The sequence below is a fragment of the Chlorocebus sabaeus genome, chromosome 13, assembly GCF_047675955.1.
Source record: "Chlorocebus sabaeus isolate Y175 chromosome 13, mChlSab1.0.hap1, whole genome shotgun sequence".
NCBI lineage: Eukaryota > Metazoa > Chordata > Mammalia > Primates > Cercopithecidae > Chlorocebus > Chlorocebus sabaeus.
In genome coordinates this window covers 751,032-776,128 of record NC_132916.1, presented here as the reverse complement: position 1 = coordinate 776,128, position 25,097 = coordinate 751,032, and the positions used below count along the sequence as shown (strand labels likewise).

Sequence of the window (25,097 nt, the reverse complement as noted above, 5' to 3'; positions counted from 1 at the left end):
CCTTTACTTTCCTGTCAGCTTTTTTGGAATGGGCGGGACCCAACTACCAAAGGGACAAGCCGCCCTGCAGCCCTCCAGGAGCAACGACTAGCGCAAGATAGAGAGGCCGGGAGCGAACTTCAGGAGAAGCCGGAAGTGGCGTAACGTCCGGTCAAGGCAGCCATCTCGCCGTGAGACAGCGGGTGTTGGAGCAGCGGTGCGATGTTGTCTTCCATAGCCATGTATTCAACTCCTGGCAGAGACTTGGGGATGGAGCCGCACAGAGCCGCGGGCCCTTTGCAGCTGCGATTTTCGCCCTACGCTTTCAACGGAGGGTAAAAACCCCAGAGAGCTCCTCTTTCACTTTCGCCCTTCCCCCATTTGTTGAAGCCTGTTTGGGAGTCACCGCCATCAAGGCGCTGCCCCGGTCCCCTGCAGGCCTCAGAACCCTGAGCTGAGTGGGTCCGCACAAGGCCGGTCTCCCTGCCGTCCTCTCATGCCCTGCGTTTCCTTCTTCAGGCTCGCTTTGCTCAAGTTTACTTGGTGATTGCGATACAGCCTTGGTTTTTAGGGTTTCCCATTACAGCCCTGTCATTTGGGTTTTTATGTGGACCGGAACTCCATGCTCCTTGCTGCTGTGAGACGGTAAAATAGAAATTGAAACATAGCCTCTGCTCTGTGGAAGACCAAACTGGACCTCATGTACACGTTCCTTATGCCAGCAGGCGAGGGTAGAGGTTTAGCGTCTGAAACTTAAAAGTTAGGATTATTTGGTCTGTGTTGTTAGATGCATAGCTGGGTTGGTAGCCGAAACGTCTTAATTGTAGCCGCCTGATTTCTGTTATTTCTAATTGTAGCAGTTTGATCATTTTATTTCAAACGGAAAGTGGGATTGGTTGAGTAAACTTAGTTTCATAGATAAGTGCTTTTTTTTTTCTTTGTCAGGCGGAGTCTCACTCTGTCGCCCAGGCTGGAGTGCAGTGACTTGATCTCAGCTCACTGCAAGTTCTGCCCCCCGGGTTCACGCCATTCTCCTGCCTCAGCCTCCCAAGTAACTGGGTCTACAGGCACCCGCCACCACGCCCGGCTAATTTTTTGTGTTTTTAGTAGAGACGGGGTTTCACCGTATTAGCCAGGATGGTCTCGATCTCCTGACCTCGTGATCCGCCTGCCTCAGCCTCCCAAAGTGCTGGGATTACAGGCATGAGCCACCGCGCCCGGCCTTTTTTTTTTTTTTTAACGTTTAGCTTAAGTTCAGGAAAACAAAATACTCAGAAGATGGACCTTTTAATATGTGTGATCTTGTACGTTATGTTCAAGTTTTGGTTTTTATTTCAATTACCAACTTTATCTTGAGTAATATAATTTTCCGTGGTGGCAGGCCAGAGATATAGGGTTATAGAAAGATGCTCTGTTTAAGACTCTTGACAGGGAAGAGCTGTAAATTGAAGCAGTGGTTATAGTTACTAATCAAGCCTTGTACATTAAAATATATACACTCAATTTGAATGAACCGATGGTTCTTAAAGAAAACAAAAAGTATTGGCTGGGCACTGTAACTCGCACCTGTAATCCCAGGACTTTGGGAAGCTAAGACAGGAGGATCATCGCTTGAGGCCAGGAGTTCAAGACCAGCCTGCACAACATAGCAAGACCCCATCTCTACAAAAATAAATTTTAAAAACAAAGCAAAAATGTTAATTGGTTCCTCATAAATTTGAAATATTAATGCATATTTTTGGAGTGTGTTAGAAAGACAACGGAAGTCTGATTTTAGCCTTGGTTCTACCACTAAAGGACAGTCAGGTCTTTGGGTACTGCTGAACTTCTTGAACCTAAATTTTCTTCCTTAGTAGCTTCATAGTTTTTGGTGAGAATCGAGAAAGATGCATTTTGTAAATTGCGAGCCGTCATCTTATTTAATCATCATGAAAAGTGAATGTTCGATGATGTTAGCATCCTAGGGTTATATTAGACATTAAACTGTCAGGGTCAGAGAGCTGGTGTGAAGTTGAGCCAGGACTTAGCTATTTCACCACTGAGTTTATTCATGCTTTTCCATTATACTCCTTAACACTTCCTGTGATGACTAATTAAGTTGTACATTGTAGGGAGGGTTATTAGACCCATTTCATAACGCTATTCTCTATAAATAAGAATTTTCAGTGTTCAGTATGCCCTACTCATTACTCACTTTTTAATCCCTAGTAATCCAGTTTAAGCCATTACTGCCCTAAAAATTACTTAGAACTTTCCCATTACTTTTTCTCAGTCATTGTTCTTTTTCTTTAGTGTTTACTGCAGCTGGCTTTCAGGCAGCCTTTGCTTCCACAAAATGAGGCCTCATTCTCTTTTCCTACTCTGTCTTTAAATGTAGTTAAACAAGTCATTAGCTGCCTTGTTTATCACTCAGCTCTCTTTCATGTCTCATTGCTGGGAGGATTACTCCCAAATCTGGTTTTCCAGTTCTGCCTCTCATGAGTCCCTCAATTCTGGCTTCTACAGTAAAACATTTCTAACTGGTTTTTCTGCTCTCACAATAACTCAAGACAGCTAACAAAACAAAAAGCAAGCTAATTATTCCCCTCAATCTCCTCTTCTCCATTTTTATTATTATTTTTTGAGACAGAGTCTCACTCTGTCACCCAGGCCGGAGTGCAGTGGTACGATCTTGGCTCGCTGCAACCTCCGCCTCCTGGGTTCAAGCATTTTTGCCTCAGCCTCCCGAGCAGCTGGGATTACAGGTGCCTGCCACCATGCCTGGCTAACTTTTGTACTTTTAGTAGAGATGGGGTTTCACCATGTTGGCGAGGCTGGTCTCGAACTCCTGACCTCAGGCAATTTGCCCACCTCAGCCTCCCAAAGTGCTGGGATTACATGTGTGAGCCACCGTGCCCGGCCTCCTCTGCTCTCCTTTAAAATACTTTTTATAATTATGCCATGATTCTGCTCATTTAAGTTCTAAATCTTGGATGTCATAATTGGTTTTCCCAGTTCCTAACACATTTACGTAGGTATAACAACTTGTCTATTTTGTGTGTTTGTGACAATTTCGGATTTACCTGTTCACCCTGTTACCTTACTATTGTATTAGTAGTATTAGAACAGTGTTTCCATCCCATTTCACATACTATGTTATTGTCAGAGTAGTCTTCCTGAAACCACACTTTGTAAATGGAACTTTTCTCTCTCTTGCATCTTTTTAAAAGACCAGATCTCATGCTAATGCCCAGGCACCATCATAGCTCACTGCGGGATTCAAGCAGTCCTCCCACCTCAGCCTCCTGAGTAGTTACAACTACAGGTCATTCTTGCTCAGAAAACTTTCATGATTTCTTGCTAAAATTCCAAAATCTTTAGCTTGGCATTTGGGATTTTCTACAGTAGGAACCCTGTCCATCACATAAACCTTACGTCACTACATGTGTTTGTGCAAAAATGGCTGCCTGAATGAGTTGCTTGAATGTACTCTTTGAATTATTACCTGTTTGCCATTGCTTGCTGTTTGTATTATCTGGAATGGCATCCTTTTCTACGTGAGAGCTTTAGCACAAATCCCTCCTCAGTGAAAATAGTGGCTAAAGTTTTCTGAGTGCTTGCGTCTGTGAGGCACCATGCCTTTAATTTCCACTATTGCATTGGAGCAGTGGTTATAATTATCAGTCAAGCCTTGTACATTAAAATATACACACCCAAATATACACACCTTGTGGCACAGGTACTGTTATCGTCAACTTGGATTTGGAGAATTTGCCTAAGATCACATACCTAGTAAGTAGCAAGAGTGGGTCTCTGTCTCATGTAATTCCAGAGCCCAGGTGCTTAGTCATACTCTAGTGCCATAGCAGTTATAGCTAACACTTACTAGAGGACCAGTTACATGTCAGGGACTGCTATAAGGGTTTTACATATTTGATTCTTTGAACACCCTATTGAGGTAGCAACTGAAGTGATCTCTGTTGTATTTATGATGAAATTGAGGCTTTGAGAAGTAACTACCCACAGTCTCTCATCTGCTAACTGGGAAAGCCAGAATTAGAACCCAGGCAGTCTGCTTTTGGAATTCATACTGTAAATCTCTTTGATAAGCTGTCAAATTGTACAGCCACAGAGGAAAAAATTTACTGTTTGTCCGTTTGTCATTGTATAAGGACTTGGGTATAAAGAAATAAGCAGTATATAGGCATTATATAAGGACTTGGATATAAAGAAATGAGAAAGAAAGACAAATCCCACCTTCTCGAAACTTCTAGAGCTTGCGTTGTAGTACCGCTGTCTGTAGTTGACCCTCAAGGGCGCAGATGTGGTGTTTAGTTGTTCTGTATTAGTAGTACCTTGCACAAGTAAGCATTTAATGTGTTGGTGATGATAATTCATTGACTTTTCTGTTACCTCCTGCCAAGGAGACTTTGCCCTGATTTAGGCTTATTAATAATTTGTTTTTCCAGGCAACTTGTAACCAGGGGTTCATTCTCTTGCCACTCATCTTTCCTCTTCCCATTTGAACCATGTTTTGTTGACATCTAGAGTATTTGATCCCAGTATGTGCTATGGAGCATTCTTCTATTTGTAGGGATAGGATTACCACCCTGGAGAATTAATGTTTTTTTCTTTTTTCCTCAGTACTGTACTGGCAATTGCTGGAGAAGATTTTGCAATTGTTGCTTCTGATACTCGACTGAGTGAAGGGTTTTCAATTCATACCCGGGATAGCCCCAAATGTTACAAATTGTAAGTAAATATTTCTGAAGACATTTCACAATGCTTTTGTATTGATTTAATGCCGTGATAGTTTCTACTTTTAAATGATTTGTTTCATGAGTTTTTAAGTTGCTGTTGGGAGCATTTTTATTAGAAAACCATTTTCCAAGTTAATGTTTCCTAATAATTCAATGTGCAGCCTTAAAAATATTTGCTATATTCAGGGTACCAAAAGTGCTTTCTGTAACCTAAATGTGTTCACCCCAGCATTTTACCATGAAAATTTTCAAATGTGCAACAAAAGTAAGAGAGTTTCATAATGAAAACTCGTATGCCATCACCTAGATCTTACTGTTTGTATTTTACTATAATTACTTTATCACTTTTTCCATCTATACATTTGTCTTAGTCCATTTTATGCTGCTGTAACAGAATGCCACACACTAGGTAACTTATAATGGACAGAAATTTATTGATTTACAGTTCTAGAGGCTGGGAAGTCCAAGACTGAGGGGCTGGCATCTGGTGAGGGCTTTCCTGCTGTGTCTTAACATGGTGGAAAGCCAGAGAGAGAGAAAGAAGAGCGAGCGAACCCACTCCTGTGATAATGTCCCTTCGTGAGGGCTGAGCCCTCAGGACCTAAACACCTGGTCCCAACTCCCAGTACCATCAGAATGGCAATTAAATTTCAACATGAGTTTTGAAGAAAGCATTCAAACCATAGCACCAGTAATCATTAAATGGTATTTTTTAAAAATCTGCCTCCCCACACTGTTTTTTTTTTTTACTTGAAACATTCGTTTTAGAAATATCCTAAGCCATTATATCCATAGCTCAGTTTTAATAGGCTAGCTGTGTTTTTCCTAAAACATGAAAATAAAGCCAAAACTTAAAAAAAAAAAAAAAAAGCCTGCATAAATCAGCTAAATACATACTGCAGATTAGTAGTGGTCTGTATTTAACAGTTTTGGAAATACTTATAAATGGTCATGAATTCCTGGGTTAGTTACAAAAGTCTGTTAAACTTGAATTGTAATAGGAATGAATGGGACTTAGGAGGTTTAGGTCCTTTGGACAGGCCCTCCTTGTATTGTAGGAAGTAGGTACAGAAGAAAAGATATATTTTCTTCCCTGGTCCCAGGGATGGCCCACATCTTATCCCAAAAAGCAATGAAGTTTGTTTTCATCTTCCCAGTTCTCTTTCTGTCCACTTGCATCTTCTGATACCCTTTTTCTGCTTTCTGTTTATAGTGCTCTCGTGTTACTTTTTTCTCTCCTTGACGATGATACTTATACAACTTGAAAGCAGTAAATATTAGAAATAAGATTTTAAAACAACTTTATGGATACCATTCTTGTACTGGGTTTTACTCATCTTTTAAGTGTTGCTTTAGTTACGTTTGCTGCTGAAGTGAGCACTTTTTTTTTTTTTTTTTGTTAATGAAACACATCAGGTATAGAGAGAGAGAATAAGCACAATACAGCATTAATGAATGCCTGTATATATCCCTCATCCCATGTCCTGTGGGCGGACCTAGAACTAAGGTTGCTTCTTCCAAACCTGTTTGAGACTGTATTCTTTGCATGAAAACTCCCATTCCTTTGATGCACCTGGATATTTGGGAAAAGCATCTTAAAGTTCTAAGATTTCTGTCTTTCCCTGTTGGTATTGTCAACCAATCTTGTTAGTAAAGGCAGTAAAGCCTTATAGGGAATTGGAGTCTTCACCTCAGTGCAGTGAGGTTGGTGGTAGGGATAGAGTGGGTGATGTTAGTGATGACCCTAGAAGTGTCAGTTGCTCTCCTAGTAGGACAAGTATGGTTTGTGCGAGTCATTCATAAGTTTCCAAAAGGAATTATGTGGCCTCTGCAAAATATTGTGTAGGTTTCTTTATAGATTCGTATCAAGATCTAGGAATTAAGTTTTGAAATACGTGGTTGAATTTGTATGTCTATAGCAAATTTTAGTCCTTTCCATACAGATGGACATTTGGCTTTTGTTTTGTTTTGTTTTCTTACGGGGTGCTATTTAAATGAATGCTCACTGGTGAGTCTAAAGCATCCCTCTGCATGCTGGCATAAGTATATTGACAAGATGGATTTCTAGCAGTAGAATTGGTGAAAGTGGTGTGTATTTAAATTTTTAATGGATACCACCAAATTGCCCATCTAACAAGTTAATCAGTTTATACTGTTTCCATAACCTCACCAGCATTTAGTTAGGCGTCTTTAGCCATTATGATTGGTTGAAATAGTCTCTTTTTTAGATTTGGATTTCTGAGTAACATAGAGGCTCTTATGTTTATAGTGACTTAATGTCTCTTTTTTCTGTGACTTGTCTGTTCATAGAATGTTACCCTTCTTTTCTTTGTGTCATTATTGCTTTTCTTATTTGTAAGAACTCTTTGTAGAATTAAAATTAGGCTTTGATGGTAGATGCTACCAGTATATTTTCTTAGGGTTTTAAAAAGCTATTCATAAATTTCTCTGTAGAGTTTTATGTAGTCAAATTTATGAAATTTTTCTGTGTGGCCCTTGGATTGTGTTATATTTAAATCTGCCTTCACGAGGCTAGGTGCAGTGGCTCACACCTGTAATCTCAGCACTTTGGAGGCCAAGGCTGGCGGATTACCTGAGGTCAGGAGTTCAAGACCAGCCTGACCAACATGGTGAAATGCCATCTCTACCAAAAATACAAAAATTAGCTGGGCTGGTGGCAGGCGCCTGTAATCCCAGCTACTTGGGAGCCTGAGGCAGGAGAATTGCATGAATCCGGGAGGTGGAAGTTGCAGTGAGCCAAGATTGTGCCACTGCATTCCAGCCTGGGTGACAAGAGTGAAACTCCGTCTCAAAAATCAATCAACCAACCTACCTACCTATCTTCCCCAGCCCAAGATTGTAAAAAAATTCACCCATGATTTATTTAGTCCATTCATAGTTGCATTTTTAAGGTCTTTGATCCACCTATAATTCATCTGGACTGAGGGTGAGATGTAGGAATACAGAACACCCTCCCCAGAAGGGTGGCTGCTTGTCCCATTACCATTTAGGAAATAATGGGAATAGGGGTTTTAAATTTAAAATTGCTGAAGATATGCTTTGCTCTACTATCTAACCAGCTCCGTTTTCTGAAATGTGCTTTTTACAGAACAGACAAAACAGTCATTGGATGCAGTGGGTTTCATGGAGACTGCCTTACCCTGACAAAGATTATTGAAGCAAGACTAAAGGTAGATGCTTTTGTACGTTTCTACACTATTTCAAATTAATAGCAGTTCATTAAATTCTTTCAAGCCTACAGCATGACTGTTGGTCAGAATAGCTAGAGAGTCACTAGGTTAGTAGATGAATTACAAATGTATGCTGGAAATGAAATGATATCATTAAGGCAGGGTCATTAAAGTACCACAATGTGAAACAGCAGCACATTCCATTTGTTAGTCTTGTATCACATGAAGGATTCTCTACCCTTTTAGAAGTAGCCTAGGAGGAGTTCTTCTGAAGATACTCTTCCCTCAAAAACAAAGCAAATCAATTTCTATGGCAGGAGAGAGCCCAGGAAAGATTTGACACAGGAGCTTGGTTTGCATCACTATCAGCTGACAAGTTTTTCCTCTTTACAGTGCTGTGCTCTTAGTTGGCAGGGTGCGTGAGCAGAAATACGAAAGAATGAATAAGCCAGGAGCTTGGACGAGAGGCACAACATGCACCATTAACTTCTGTCACCTGACAGGCTTCAGTTGATAGCCAGCTGCCGGAAGTCAGGGGTGATCACATTCTGTTTTGCCTATTTGTGAATAACACTTGAAATTATTTACACTTATGAGTGGTTACTGGAGTATGTAATGTATTTATTTAACTGACAGATGCTTTTTGAATGTGTAGAAAGGATTTCACTCAGTATTTATCGATTGTTAATACTTTTTTAGAAACTTATATTGAAAGCTATAGTGACTTACATTTACTGGCATATTGATATGATAATTGCTAATATTTATTTTATAAATGGGAGTTAGAAGACAAAAGTAAATATGTCATTGTTAATAAAACAAGGAATGGTGAATTCAACATAATGCACACCCCTTCCTGAAGTTTTTCTTTCATACTTCGTTAGGTGGTGAAGTAAATAAATGTTGATGCTTGGTTTCAAAATGAAATGGAATGAATTTTTTTTTTTTTGAGACAGTTTCGCTCTTGTTGCCCAGGCTGGAGTGCAATGGCATGTTCTTGCCTCACTGCAACCTCTGCCTCCTGGGTCCAAGTGATTATCCTGCCACAGCCTCCCAAGTAGCTGAGATTACAGGCACCTGTCATCACCCCTATCTAATGTTTGTGTTTTAGTGGAGACAGGGTTTCACCATTTTGGCCATGCTGGTGTCGAACTCCTGACTTCAGGTGATCCACCCACCTCGGCCTCCCAAAGTGCTGGGATTATAGGCATGAGCCACTGCACCCAGCCTATGAATAATTTTTTATAGTTTTTATCTTGGAAAGACAGTCCTCTGTAAAAATCTTATCCGTTACTTATAGTTCATTTCTAATCATTTTTCAATGTTTTGACATTGTTTAATTTTACGGTACTAATTAGGTATCTGTCTATTTATTTAGACACAGCTTCTCGCTTTGTTGCACAGGCTGGAGTACAGTGGTGCAATTGTAGCTCACTGTAGCCTTCATCTCCTGGGCTCAAACATTCTCCCACCTCAGTTGAGATTACACGTGTGAGCCACTATGCCTGGCCATTAGGTTTCTCATTAGAGATGGTTGCTATATGGTTAACAAAAATTGGTGATCTTGAATTCATTTTATGTTTATAATTTTTGTGACATTTCTCTACCAGTGGATAATGTAGGGTTCCCAAGGGTGTAGTAAAACTAGGATTTGCAGTCACTGTATTGTCATGCTAAGACCCTGTTTTGGATGCTTGTGTTCTCTACTGGAGATGTTTGAAGGATCACAACCACTGCTGTGTATTAAAATCATGCAGAGTAAGGGTGCTGCCCTGTGTCTTCTGTTCTCACAGACATCTGCTCCACAAAGAGAGGGATTTACATCTGGGTTTGATCAGGGATTGGCATAATTTTTTCTGTAAAGGACCAGATAGTAAATATTTACAGCTTTATGGGCCATTTGATCTCTGTCATGACTATTTGTTTCTGCTTTTGTAGTGAAAAAGCAGCCACGGACAATATTCATAGAAGTAGGGGGTAGGCTGGTGTGGCCCCTGAGCCAAGCTACAAGGGTCGTTTGCTGACCCCGGTCTATATGCCGAATGAGGGAGAGAGAGGGATTTAAACCCATCTTCCTCAGGCCATTTCATGTGCCCTCTCATGGACATTAGCTCTTGGATTAGCAGTACCCAAGAGTACCCGAGATAAGGGTGGTACGGAAAATAGAGCCTTTAAACCAGAGAGCTGAGGGCAAACTTAGTATTCCTTCCCTTAAAGTTTTATCTTAGTAATACTGTGTTGGTTGATCATGAAAGAAGTAGGCATGCTTTCCCTTTTCACTGTGGTATACAGTTATTCACTTTATACTGTTGATTGTTCTAGTCTGTAATAGCCTCTGCCTCTACATGCCTGTTAACTTTCCTCAATAATTGCAGATGTATAAGCATTCCAATAATAAGGCCATGACTACGGGGGCAATTGCTGCAATGCTGTCTACGATCCTGTATTCAAGGCGCTTCTTTCCATACTATGTTTACAACATCATCGGTGGACTTGATGAAGAAGGTAGAATCCCTTTTTTCTGGAAAATGGTGGGGAGGAGGAGTTATTATGTCCTAGATGTGTGTGTCTCCACCTAGAGTTGAAAAGAACCATAAATACCATCTGACAGAAGTCTCATTTCATTTCTGATAATGAAAGTGATGAAGAAACTGAAGCTAATATGCGACATCCAAAGGCACATTAAAGCTCTGATAGGTTGAGCAGCTGGTTATTTTGCTATTTTCTCAGGATCTTGCATGAGTTAATAGTAAATAATTAGGCATTTTTATCTTACAGAAAGAAATGACCTAAATACGATTCTGAGTATTGAAAATTTTTTTATTAACAAACATACTTCAGAAAAGTTCTTTAAAGGTTTTAGAAGTCCTTTGGGGTGATTAATAATAAGCATCTATTCCAGTGTTTTCAGAACTTTTTGAAACACCTCTGATTTTCTGTCAGAGTGAGACCAGGAGTCCCTGAGAATGTTAGTCTTGTTACTTCATATTCCATCCCGTTTTTGATCCAGAGCTACATTGCCCCACATGGGCACCAATGTTTTCCACCAGTTCTTGTTTGGATTGGCTTCTGGTTGCATCTAAAAAACCAAATACAATCTCCCAGGACAGATCTGTGTCACCATTTATAGTAGTCCGTTGAGATAAGAAGTTACAGAAGTGTCTAGACGAGGACATCGTTGGTGTAAGCCCACGTTCTGTGTTCCTTCTGGCTGAACTTGTGGCTGAAGTAGCCCTAAAAGTGGGGGCAGAGGAACTCCTGTAAGGGACTGTCCTGAACCTAGTTGGGGTTCCAGAACACTAAATCTCAGGGTAATCAGTCAAAAGCATTTAGTGCTGCAGCAGTCCTCTCAGCAGACAGCAGGAAAAGATGTGTCCAAGGAAAGGGAGTTGATTTGAGTGTTTAAGGAATTTGGTTCAGGGCCAGGGATAATTTCTCTGTGTTTAGCAACGGGTAATTTCTCAGTGTTTCAAGCAATAGCCTAAACAACATTATCAGTGCCTGGGAATGTTCAAAGCAGGCCTTGGCTTGGGTCAGAGCCTCCAGGGGAATACATGCAGCTGGCCACATCACAGAGCATCTCAGTTGGACACAGAAAGAAAGCAAGGGGACTGGGGACCCTAAATCCTATGAGGGATTCTAAGAGGAAAGAGCCAGGCTTCATTTCAGCGCCCTGCCTCTCAGGTGTTGACTCCTATCCCTTTCTGTTCCATGAGCATTTTCTTTGCGTGCTCTATCTCTGACTCAATGTCCACCCCCATACACAGCCTTGGGGAGCATTTTGATCATTTTACCTACCAAGGTTTAGGTGTAGACAAATTAGGTTGACATAATTTCTTTTTAAGGCTTTAACCTTACTTGAAAACTAAGAGAAAAAGTAAAGTGTAGAAATAGTAAAAATAGAAATGAATTACCCTTAACCTGGGTAATTAGATTCTAGCTACAAATTGATATGCCTAACTTTGCATGCTGGATGCTTCTGGTGTCTTTTTTGACTCACATTATGCCTGGCTTTAATGTCAGATTAATAGATTCAGATTTTAGCAACATTAAAAATAGGTGCCATTGAATTTCAGCAGGCCAGACAACATCCTTTGAGTTTTTCCCAGAGTTAGAGAGTCTAATCTGGGAAAGCTGATACCTACTAAGCAGCAGACCTAAGATTCAGGTTTGGCTTTGTTTCACGTCACAGCCCTGGTCTTCGATTTCCATGTAACAGTGTTGCTAGTTTTGGTGACAACCTCAAGTGCTCAAGTGTCTCTAGAACTGTCTTTCTAAGGTTGTCTGGTTGACTTTAAGTGTTCTTTAAACTAATTATTATTTTATAGGGGAATTTGTGTGAATAATAAAGCAGTCCTCTATCTTCTTTTTCCATTGCCCTAGGACATTTTTCAACTCTTTTACCTGTATTTCCTGGTACTTACCTCCATTTTCCAGAACTCTGTATTTATACTGCACTCTTTTGAGATATCTTTTGGTGTTTTCTTCTGGTGGATGATGGTTCTTAGTTCTTTTGTGTCCTCTTCCTCATTAGCATCCTCCTGTAACACATTACACTTTTGATAACATAGACCTTTAATGTTTTTACATGACCAGATAGATATTGATCTTTGTTGCGCCAAGTAGCATGCATTCATATTTTCTTTCTTGTGTAACTCGTTTTTATTTTTCTCTCAAGTTAACTATCTCTAATTGGCTCAGATTTCTTTAAACTTTTTGTCAGTTCCTTGTACATTCTCTGAATACAATTCTTCTGGTTGTCAGACCTCACATACTAGGTGGATCTCTTTTCCCCTTGCTCCAGGATGGACCACTGCCATCCTGAGATTCCCCCACATCCTGTGCTCTCCTCTTTTTTGATTTATTTCCTTATTTTAGAGGCTTACCTCCTAAGAGATTTCTGAACAAAACAAAACCGGACCTTTTTGAGACTTTGCTTTTAGGATCTTTTCTTTACCCTGGTGTTCTGAAATTGTATAGTGATGTTCCTTGCCTAGAGTTTCTTATTTATTTTGTCCTCTTTATCCACCTTCTTTCCTCTCCTCCTCCCCTACCCCTCCCCACCTTCTCCACAACCACCTGGATTATGACCCGGTACTTTATTTTTGACTCCACATGTTACCCATCTCTCTCTTTTTTCTTCTACTTTATGAAGATGTCCTTACTTTTAGCTTTTCATCCTTTACTGATTGCTTTTATTTCTGGTGTCATTAATTTCCAAGAGCTGTTTCTTATTTTTTAGCTTTTTTTTAAAAAATCCTGTTTTTGTTAGATGTTTTGTACTTTCTTTGTATATTTCATCAGAGTGCTTTTTTTTTTTTTTTTCATGTTGTATGTTCATTTTTGGCCTTTGTCTTCTGTGTTAGAGGCTTCCTTCAACTTTCTGATTTTTTTTTTTTTTTTGGCTGTCCATTCACATTGAAGCGTTGTATGAAAATTTGATTATAAAAGTCCTTGTTTACATAGCTTGTCAACTGACAGCCATTAACTGGGTGCTTCAATAAGCAGCATTTTCTTCAGATGAAGAATTTCTTTAATCCTTTTTCCTGGGGTGAGGTGGGACTACAGGAGAAGCCTGGTTGGCAGCTTTTTAGGCCTCGGAGGAGGAAGGGGCCTGATGGTCTGTGTTTTGTTTACATCAACTTTCCATTTCATGTGTTTCGCTCCTACCCTTTGCCACTCTAGAAGCTGGTCCCCTAAGTCCAGAGCCTCTGCTAATGTCTCAGGAGACTTCATTTACTGTCTGCTGTGTTGGTGGATGCAGGGACCTGGAGAGCAGTGCTCCATATTGAAACCTTGAGGACAGCAAGGTCCACAGCTCTTTCCCTTGGTGTCAACCGCTGTGGTCACTAACCTCTCTGTCTTTACTCTCTTAGCTGCTGTCATGCCTTTGAAAAATTTTTCTCCCAAATTAAAAGTGGCTTTAGTTTTTCTGTAGTGAAAATAATCAAACAATCAGTACATGTTTATACATACACTCGTGCAGTTTTATATAAGTAGGACTTTGGTATCTGTTTTTCTGTAACTATACATTGTCTATTATTAAGGAGATCTAAGCTGTATGCATAGTGATTTTTGTGTTAAATTTTTTTTTCTTCTGTTTTTACTGCTGTAACACATAGTTTTTAATAGCTGACTTACACAGTATGGCTATTCCATCATTTACCTAACCACTCCTCTAAAGGACATTTTTGCTTCCTGTTTTCTTGATATAAACAATATGATGAACATCGTTGTACATACATTTTTGTGAACTTCTCCAATTATGCTTGTCTTGCTAAAATAGACTTCTAGTAGTTGACGTATTGGGTCAGATAATTTTTTTTTTTTGTATTTTGTTGACTGTACCCTTTCTGAAGGACACGCCAGTACCCCGAGTATCTGATTTTATGTAACCTTCCCAGTATTAGAATTAACACATTTTGAAACATTTTTTCCCCATTGAACAGTCTATTATTTTCATTTATATATATTTTTGGGCATGTTTTCATATGTTTATTGACTTTATAAATTTCCTCTTTGGAGACTGATTAATATATTAACTGTTGCCCATTTTGTTATTTGCAGGTTTTTTTCTTATTGATTTTCAAGGACTGCGTTCAACTGTGTCAAATGTCTGTAATATAGATGCCCCCAAGAGTGTTATTTGTCTCTTTTGGGCAGTGCCTTTTGCTACACAGAAATTTCTGTGTTTCATACAGTCTAATTTGTCAATCATTTCTTTATGACATGCAGTTTCTTGCCTTGTTAGAAAAACCTCTCCCATCCAAAGCTTACCTGTGTTTCTTTTAAGACTTGTCTGATTTTTTTACATTGAAATTATTGTGCTTCTTGGATTTTACTTTGATGAGGAAAAGCACTTTGTAGTCAAGATTCATGCCATTCTACATTTATTTTTATTTTTATTTATTTATTTTTGCTGTTTTATACTGATTTTAGTAGTGTCTCTCTTCCTTCTTCTAGGGGATCTTTAAAGCTATGTTCTTGGACGTAGCCCACCCTTTCTTCGGTTTGTTTTTTTAAATTCGTTGTGTGTGGTTTTCTGAGATAGGTCCCAACCTTGGGTAAAGCTTTTGGACCTCAGTTTTTATGTGGCCCGTCGTCCTCATGAGAGATATAATCAAGTTTTTGCCTTTACACTTTGCATCTCTTTCTTTTTTTGTATATTAAGGTTAGTGGATTGCCTGCTGTGATCTCATGTCTTGTCCCAAGCTTGCTTTCAGCAAAAATACTTCCCACAGTTTCTTAGGTGACCTCAGATGGTGCCTTCTCCACCAGAGAATTCAGTTTACACAATTCTTTTTTTTTTTTTTTTTTTTGACACCAAGTCTCGCTCTGTTGCCCCAGCTGGAGTGCAGTGGCGTGATCTCGGCTCACCACAACCTCCGCCTCCCGGGTTCAAGCGATTCTTCTGCCTCAGCCTCCCAAGTAGTTGGGACTACAGGTGCATGCCACCATACCCGGCTAATTTTTGTATTTTTAGTAGAGACAGGGTTTCACTATGTTGGCCAGGCTGGTCTCGAACTCCCGACCTCGTGATCTGCCCACCTCGGCCTCCCAGAGTGCTAGGATTACAGGCATGAGCCACCGCGTGTGGCCAAGTTTACACAGTTCTATAGTAGAAAACATACAAAGCTAACAGTGGCAGTTGTACATGGTTAGTAAGAAGATTGTCCCTATATCACATCTCCCAGGGTACTGAGTTCTGGTATATAATGTGTTTTCCAAATCAGTTACGTTTTTAAAAAATCATACGTTGTAAATGATTCGTGATTTCTCATACCCAGAACACAGTTGTTTTTAACAGGCCTTTTTAAAAATTGTAGAATTACCTGTGTTCTTTTTAATAAACTCGAATAATATAGAAACATAAGAAGTAATTCCTTTCTTTTCTTGCCTCTAATTCAGGGCTGAAAGATAACCAACCACAGTTTGTTATTTATCTTTCCAGACTTTTTTGTGCTTGTACAAAGAGTTTTCTTATTCTTTTAAACAAAAATAGTATTGTATTATACATGTTACAGAATTCTCTTCATTTTACTTTGTCTTGCGGATGTGTCCCTTGGACCTGTCTATATACATAGGTTGTGCTTTCCTTCAAGTTCTCTTCTTCATTAGCTTAGGAGAGCCAAAATATAAAGCCTTTCTTATAAATTACTGTTTGAGTTTGGTTGATGTGCCCTACAGAAACCTTACTGTCTCTCTCTGTGTTCTCCCTACTCTCTTGTGGGTCCTTACCTACTCCCATGGCTTGGATTATTTTTGTGAATTCTCATGGCTTCCAACTGTTTTTACATCTGCAGTGGTTAATTCTCTTGCCATCTTTACTTGAAGATCCTAAAAATGCCTTTCTCCCTCTTACTCACCCTTTCTTTGTTAATATTGTATTTTAACTCCCAATCATAGTTTACCCTTGAACAACACACCAACACAGGGGTTGGGGCTGTCTGCTGGGTGGCACCTGTGTGATGGTGACTGTGCTAGTTGTCACCTGTGCGATGGTGACTGTGTTCTGGGTGGCACCTGTCCGATGGTGACTGTTCTGGTTGTCACTTATGTGATGGTGACTGTGTGCTGGTTGTCACCTGTGCGATGGTGATTGTGTTCTGGGTGGCATCTGTGCGATGGTGACTCTGCTGGTTGTCACCTGTGCGATGGTGACTGTTCTGGCTTTCACATGTGCAACAGTGTGTGTGCTGCAGCTGTCACCAGTGCAACAGTGACTGTGTTCCAACTGTTCCCTGACGTTTTAGCCATGGTGATAGTCCATTTTGTGTCACATTTTGACTTGATTTATTTTTGTGATAATTTGGGATTGTGATTGGATGCCATCCTTACGGATACTGTTTTCTTCTTTAAGGAAAGGGGGCTGTATACAGCTTTGACCCAGTAGGGTCTTACCAGAGAGACTCCTTCAAGGCTGGAGGCTCAGCAAGTGCCATGCTACAGCCCCTGCTTGACAACCAGGTAACGATATGTGTCTAACTTGTCATAGTATTCATTTGAAGTACTTTTCTCCAAGTTCTCTTCATTAGCTTAGGAGATCCAAGATATAAAGACTTTCTTATAAATTACTGTTTGAGTTTGGCAGATGTGCCCTACAGAAACCTTACCATCTCTCTCTGTGTTCTCCCTACTGTCTGGTGGGTCCTTACCTACTCCCATGGTTTTGACTGTTTTCCTGTATTCTCATGGCTTCCAACTCTTTTATGTCTGTAGTGGTTAATTCTCTTACCATCTTTACCTGAAGATGATAAAAATACCTTTCTCCGTCTTACCCACCGTTTCTGTGTTACCCAGTATTGTACTTGAACTCCCAAGCCTACAGTTGACCCTTGAACAACACAAGGGTTGGGGTGCCAATTCCCCAAGCACTGGAAAATCCACATATAACTTTCGACTCCCAGAAAACATTACTAATAAGCCTACTGTTGACTGGAAGCCTTGCCAATAATGTAAACTGTGGATTATCACGTGTTTTATATATGTATTATGTGCTGTATTCTTATGATAAAGTAAACTACAGGAAAGAGAATGTTATTGAGACAATCATAGGAAGAGAAAATACCTTTACGATACTGTATTTGTTAATACTGTAAGTTTACATCATCTGTTTACAAGGAGAATCATCTGTCTGGAGTGGTGGACAACCACAGCTGCAGACCTCAATCTACAGTACATATCAAGCAAGTCAGCCTTTTCTTGTAATGTCATAACTTTCCCTGCTTTTTGGGGAGCACTTCCAGCACCACTAGTAGCACTTTGTTTGGGTCACTTGTTATTTAAGGCTTATAATATTGCACTAAACACACTGAAAAACAAAAGAGAACCTTGAGAGATCACTTTAACTTTTTATAATCAATTTATGTGTATTTTATGGTAGTAAATGATAAAATAATTAGTATCTACATATAGTTTATACATTTGTGACATACCTTTCTGTTAATTTTTAAATTATTTTTAGGCTACTCAGCTCATCTGAGATTTTTCAAACTGTTGCAGATCTCCAAAAATGTTTCAGTATGTTTATTGAAAAAGTTTTATGTGTAAGTGGACCTGAGCAGTTGAAAACTGTGTTATTTAAAGGTCACCTGTATTTCTAATTTGTCCCTCTTTTTGATTACTGCTGGCTAAATTCAGACCTACATTGTTAGATTATTGGATTTATTTTCTAACGTCGTTTCTGCCTACAAGCTTACTTCCCTAATTCGTCCTGCTCGGTTTTCTGAAGTGTGTTACATATAGCTACTCCTCTGCTTATTGCTTATTGACCTCATCTCCTGTCACCCACTACACCCAGACCCTAACTCTGCTTTTCTCAGAAAAGATGTGCTTTTCCTGACTCCGTCCCACATCTCCAGTCTGGAATGTTCTGTGCTCTTCAGTGTAGCCTTCAGCACTCACTTACTTAAAAGTCCTTTCTGCTGAAGCCTTTCTTCTTCTAGGAGACTTAGTGGACAACTGTTGGGGCTCTCCTGGCTCGTAATTTCTTCTTAGTTATAACAGTTCTCTCATCACTTTGCTTGCATATGTCCCCTCTCTAGGCCGTGTGCTCCTCGAGAGTGAGAGCTTTGCCAGTGACTCCTTGTCAGATTTCTGCTGCGTGTGATTCATCCAGGTCTGGAAGGGTCTTCAGTCTGAGGGACATTTTAATTTTGTGTAGCATTTTCATCACAAATCCTCGTATGCATGAGGGTGTTGGAAGAAACGTGAACCTTTCCTCTGTGCTTACTGCCACGTGACATCTCACCCGCGTTTCCTGTCCCACCAGGTTGGTTTTAAGAACATGCAGAACGTGGAGCATGTCCCGCTGTCCTTGGACAGAGCCATGCGGCTGGTGAAAGATGTCTTTATTTCTGCGGCTGAGAGAGACGTGTACACTGGGGACGCGCTCCGGATCTGCATAGTGACCAAAGAGGGCATCAGGGAGGAGACTGTTCCCTTAAGGAAGGACTGATCTGTGTGCTGTTATCACCGATCAGTTCAGAACTGGTTGATTTTGTACTTTGAAACTGTACCTTGGATGGTTTTGTTTATTAAAAGAGAAACCTGAAGTACTCATTGTGCTGTAACTTGTCTTCTCTGAGCAAGACAGATATAGGAAGTAGAATTTCTTTTAATTTTCTTCATTTTTCCCACCCTTTTCTATTTTTCCGAGGATTTTTTTTTTTTTTCGTTTTAAGTAGTGAAAACAGGTCATGTTAGTTTTCCCTTACACTAATGAGCTAGGAATTTATCTGTAAAAGTTAACCTTCTGGGCAAACTTACCTTATGAAGAGGGCTCTGATATTTATTCAACCAGCTTGCCTGAAGGGCCCTTTCAACCATCCCTAAGGGAGAGTATTTTCCAGGGTTTTATTAAGACTCTAATGGTTATAAATGAAATATCTTAAGATTTTTCACTTCTGGGATTGTTGAGCAGTCTGGAATAGCTGTTTTGGAGAAAAATCTTCAACCAAAATAAAATTGTAAAAAAAAAAAAATAGGCCTTTATACAAGCTTTAGCCAGAAATCTGGGATAATTTTTACAAGCACTTTAGTAATGTTATAATTGAGACCTGAGTTTTGATAGAGCCAAAATTTTTGTTTTAGATCTATTAAATACATTTTAACTCCATTATAATATTTGGATAATTTTTTTGTTATTGAACAAGTCAAATTATACATAACATGGGAGTTATTGTTTGCCTTGTACCAGAGCAACCTGTGGTATAAGTGGAATTTTACTAAGTTGGTGGTTAATCTTAAGATACCACTTTCGTTTATTTTGCCTTTTATAAATAATTTAATTCAAATTATCAAAAGCTTCTAGTAGATGCACATTGTAAACATTTATTGCACAAACATCAATGCTGTCACTCACTATCAGAGGCATTGGGGACACAGTGGTAAGACCTGGTTCATATTTCTCTTACAGTGTCTGTATGAGGATTCTCCAAAGACTCAGAACCAATAGGATGTATTTGTATATAGAGAGATGAGAAAGGGTTTATTAAAGAAATTGGCTCAATTATCGAGACTGAGAGATCCCACGCCTGGCTATCTGCAAGCTGGCGAACCAGAGAAACTGACAGCATGGCTCAGTCCAAGTCTGAAGGCCTCACAACCAGGTAAGCTGATGGTATAACCCTTGAAGTCCTGAAAATAAGGAGTTGGGTGTGAGGGGTTGCAAATCAAGTCCCTGGCTCGAGGAGAAAGACAGTGATTTCTTTGCCTTTGCCTTTTGGTTCTATCTGGGTTCCATTCAGTTGGATGGTGCCTGCTCACACTGAGGCTGATCTGCACTTAGTCCACAAACTCCTAGGCCAGTCTCCTCCGGAAACATCCTCACAGACAAACCCAGAAGTAATATTTTACCTGCTGTCTTGATATCTCTTAATCCAGTCAAGTTGACACCTAAAATTATCCCAATGTCTCAACTAAAAACTGTAGACTATCCCATTTCGGAACTACATTTTTTCATCTTTATATATACTAGGTGTATTCTTTTTCTGAAGGATTTCCCATTTTGGAATTTTCTGTTTATATAAAGTTGTGTATCTAGGATTTTCTATAAGGTTCTCACTTCCCAAAGTTTATAGGGAAGTTCTACAAATTGAGGAGTGATTGATGGCACATAATTAGTATTTCATGATAGTTTTTTACCACCTTCAGCTAACATTGTTTTAATCCAGTGTTGCTGTAGACTTTGAACATGGTCTCAGTTTTGGAGTCAACATGACTTAGTCCAGAATGTGCTTGGCACATATCTCCTAGAGCTGACCTGGCTACTGATTATGTGGGTAGCTTTTATAGATCATGCAGGCACATTCCTTGTGTGAAAAGAAAACCTTTGATAAAGATTAGAAGTATGATTCATTCTTAAGAGTTAGCCTTGAAGGTTCCAGTGAGAAGCTGCTCTTATGTAGAAACTTCCTCTTCACTACTGCCTGCAAGGGGATTGGAAGTATCTGATGATATTATAAATGATTGAAGGAAAACTGCTTGAGAGGTTGGCCATGACTCCATTTATACACACTGAATGTGTGTAGATGTTTGGATTTGTCTTAATTATCAGACAGATGGCATAAATACTTTCTGGCAGTCTGCTTAGGGGGGCTGTGCTGACTGGGGAGGTTAGAATCAAACTCAGCCTGTGGCTGCCGGGTACCACTCATGCCTCCGTATTTCCCATGCAACCATAGCTCCTGCTCTAGTCACAGTGACTTTGCAAGCCTAGCCAAGAAGAATGTGGACAACTTAGTAGGAAAATAGTATTTCTTACCAAAATGTCTCGGCCAAGCACAGTGGCTTACGCCTGTAATCCTAATGCTTTGAGAGGCTGAGGTGGGGAGATCACATGAGCCCAGGAATTTGAGACCAGCCTGTACAACATGGCAAAACCCCCTCCCTACAAAAAATTAAAAAATTAGACGGGTGGTGGCACACGCCTGTAGTCCCAGCTACTCAGGAGGCTGAGCTGGAAGTATCACTTGAGCCCAGGAGGTCGAGGCTGCAGTGAGCTGTGATTGCGCCTCTGCACTCCAGCCTGGGTGACAGAGCAAGACCCTGTCTCAAAAAAAGAAAAAAGAAGGCTCAAATACTACCTTGATAGTGTTCCTTTTTCTGCCTTTCTGTACCTGTTACCTGGGTGAGCGCTTCATGGCCCCAAAGTGTATTAACATGCTTTCTGATTCTAGGTCTCTCATTCCTTGTATTTGTGAATTTCAGACTGTAAATGGGAGATTCCCTGTATCAGAATTACATAGAGCCCTTGTTCAAAATGAACTCCTAGGTCCAACAGACCTATTGTCTCAGCCTCTGGGCTAGAAATCCCAGGTGATTCTTATGCATACACAATTTGAGAACTTCTTTAACTCCTCATCAGTCAGGTTCAATCAGAGAAACAAGCCCTAGGAGACATAAAAAGAGATTTATTTCAGAGTTTGGCCTCACATAAGAGGAGCTGATTAGATGATCTTTATGAGCCTGTTTCTATTTGGTCTAAGAGCCCCATAGCACAGGCTATCGAAGGGGCAATGGTGTGAATGGAGGAGGGTCAACAGGCTGGATTGGGACCTGGGACTGTGGGGGACACCTGTGGCAGTCCCACTGCCTTAGACCTTTCACGTCAGTGATCAGGTCCTGGCCTCCTTTGTCATGGCTAGACATGCACCTGGCCCAAGAGCTTGGGAGAAGTTGCAGAAGGGCCTGGCAGGAGCTTCAGGAGCTGGGAGCCCATGTGCAGCCCATGCCACCAGCTGAGTCAGCAGGTAAAGAACACGCATGAGCGGTGACAGCCCATCATGCTCTGCTCAGCAGCACAAGAACAGATGGCTGCTGCCTCACTGCACCTTCTGCATCTTAGGCTCCCTTGTTTGAGTGCGAACCCACCAGAGTTGTTCAGTACCCATCAGTGGTCTTCATTACTGCATGAAGTCCAAGTCTTTCTTCTTTGCTTTGTGAAATTAATTCAAACTTAAAGCTGTTGGAACGTTAAATTATTCTGAGCCTTGAAAGAAATGTGGCTATGCAGCCTGAGTCATGTGGGGCATGCAGGTGCAACTTCTGCCTTTTTTCCCCCTTGTAAATAATTAAAACAAAAGGACACCAGATATAAGACCCCTCGAATCACTCCTCCTCCTCACAGAGTAGTAAAGCAATCTTGAAATGAGCGGCAATCTGTAACCCAGCTGTGGCGAATGCACTGGTCTTGTATGGAAAATGTGATCCTGCTAAAATTTCTAAGTGAAACCTTCTCCACTTTGAAACATTAACCTTACTGGTTCAGAGTCAGTGTTTCCAGGGGGCCATTCTCAAGCTTTGTGCTCAAATTAACTCTCTACTTAATCATATTTTCTAAATCTTATTATTTAAGGTTGACGGTTTTCAGATCCCTCCATGCCATCCTCGCCTCCCCACCCAACTCCCTACCTCTTCGACATACTTCTTCAACTAGCTGGGCTGCTTTATTAAGTGGGTGTGATATTCTCATTCTTCAGTGATACAACTAACATTGTCTGACTTCGTGTACTGTCCCCTTGAGCTTTATAAATCATACTCTTAAAGTCCAGATCAAGTTTTATTTTCTCTATTGAGATTTTCCCAACTTTTCTAGATTTCATGAATTTCTTCTGAGCTTCTATTAACTTGACACTTATAGTTTATGTTAAATATGAATGCAATTGTTTGCTGTTATTTCTTAAATACTGTCCCTCCCATTTACTTTTCTTATATACACATTACACAAAGTTTGGACACGTAGGAGGCGCCTAAACCTATAAAGAGACATGGAACTTGCTAAAGGATCCAGGAGTGATCCGCTTGTTGGTGTTGATTGAAAATCCATCTTGCTACCTACTTCTGGTTGTGAGAGAAACATGAAATCTGTGAGCAGGACAAACTTCTTTCCCTCCCTCCTCTGGAGTTCCTAGCAGCAGGCCTGGGTCTCAACTTGGGAAGGAGCTTCAAATCCTTTATTTCAAGTTGTCACTTCTTTGGAGGGGTAGTAGCTCTGTCCATGGGCAATGTGGAATGTTGGAGGAGCCTGAAGGCAAGTGGAGTTAGGAATACAAGTGTCTCACCATCGAGTTCCTCTCAGCAGGACGAAGAATATGGGTGCATTACGTCACCCATAGCATCGCTGCTGATTTATCTGTTGAATACTGTGCCTGTTTTCTCCCTAGACAGGGAGGGTCCATAGTGTATGTGGATGCATTTCAAAACAGCCACTTTGTATGGCCACTATGTCCAATGAAGGGAGAGGCCCGTGGCCCCACTCTTGCCATGAGCACCCTCCCAGCCAGGCTCTACTCTTGAATGAGTTTAGCTGCCAAGTTGCTCTCCCTTGTCTGAAAGGCTCCTGGAACTTGTGGATCATCTTTGAAAAATATTTCTATAATGGAAAAATATTTTTAAAACAGCATGGGGCATGAGCTGATGTCCACAGAGCTGATTGTTAGAAGGTAGAGGTGATCGAAAGTGTGATCCTCCCACTTAGTCCTCAAGCCGACCAATGGCCTGACCTCTTCTGCAGTGAGAACCTGCTGGAGAGTTGGCTGAGATTCAGGAAATCAAGGGACCTTCATTCTTCAACGGAAACCAGGCTCCACATCACCCTCCAAGAGGCCGCCAGGTGGCAGTGTTGACTCATCCTGCCTCTAAGAACCATAGTTTTCTAATGCTTAGAAAACTGCTACCACAGTTTTCTAGTGCACAGACTTTACTGAGTGACTAGGAAGGGGCCTTGAGTCTAATCATAAATCCTGTTTCATAACCTCGAAGGAGGTACACCTTGTTGCTGTCCTAAATCTCAGCTATTCCTCAGATCAAAGTGGAAAGGACAGGAGATAAACCAAGCAAAATTGGTAGTAACCTATGCTGGAGGTGTCCTAGGTGTGTGTAGGGGTTGGGAGGTGGGTGAGTGGGGGAGAGGGAAAGGGAGCTGGGGAAGTGGGGGAGAGAGAGAGAGAGGAGAGAGGAAGAAGAAGGAGGAAGAGGAGGAGGAGTAGGAAGAGGAAGAAGAAGAAGAAGGAGAAAGAAGAAGAAGAAGAAAGAGGAGTAGAGAAGGGAGCAGGGGCCTGGTTGTGGTTTGGAGAGACAAAAATCAGAACACAGAATTTTTTTGGAGCTGTAAACTTTTATAAACAAGGAAAATAATGGGCAGAGAATACATTAAAGTGCTCTGTCCAGGTTGCTGACTAGTGGCAGAACAGATTAAGACTCAGTGTTTGGTTTTTCTGTTTTTCTCTCTCTCTCTTTCTGGGTTTTCTTTGTTTTGTGCTATCAAGTTCTTATTTCTTTCACTTCAATAAATTTTATTTCAAATGAATCTAGATGTTATGATGATCTGAGGACACAAGTTGATAAATGCAATTGAGATTCTTGGTTGAAGATTTTGTGTAGGTGATATTAGTAGAAAGTATCCACAAAGTCACGGAGCGAGATCTCAGATATACAAAGTTCTAAGTCCGCCTCGACCTTCCAAAGTATTGAAATTACAGGAATGAGCCCCTGCGTCTAGCCTTATATTGACATTTTTCACTTGCATTTTAGAATTGATTGTTGAGAACCCCTTGAGTGACCTAGAAGGTCAAGAGACTGCTAATCTGTCTGATCTGTTTGATATTTTTTTCTCCTCACTGAAATGCTAAGAACATTCGTTGACAAAAACTGGAGACATTGGTAAGCTCTGACCTCTCTCATCCCA

General features: G+C 40.6%; 1 protein-coding gene across 1 annotated transcript; it reads left to right on the top strand.

Annotated features, from left to right (window-relative positions):
* Window positions 1–117: 117 nt before the first annotated feature.
* On the top strand, window positions 118–18,966 carry PSMB1 (proteasome 20S subunit beta 1). The gene is made up of 6 exons (XM_008007892.3): window positions 118–314; window positions 4,603–4,710; window positions 7,828–7,909; window positions 10,285–10,414; window positions 16,770–16,876; window positions 18,681–18,966. Exons 1-6 carry the CDS (start codon window positions 202–204, stop codon window positions 18,864–18,866), a joined length of 726 nt encoding a protein of 241 aa, XP_008006083.1. The 5' UTR covers window positions 118–201; the 3' UTR covers window positions 18,867–18,966.
* The last annotated feature ends 6,131 nt before the right edge of the window (window positions 18,967–25,097 follow it).

Excerpts from the sequence above, each read along its gene's own strand:
- PSMB1 (XM_008007892.3), top strand. The coding sequence starts at position 202 with ATGTTGTCTTCCATAGCCATGTATTCAACTCCTGGCAGAGACTTGGGG. Across the intron at positions 4,711-7,827 it reads AGCCCCAAATGTTACAAATT|AACAGACAAAACAGTCATTG; the intron begins GTAAGTAAATAT and ends TGCTTTTTACAG. Across the intron at positions 7,910-10,284 it reads TTATTGAAGCAAGACTAAAG|ATGTATAAGCATTCCAATAA; the intron begins GTAGATGCTTTT and ends CAATAATTGCAG.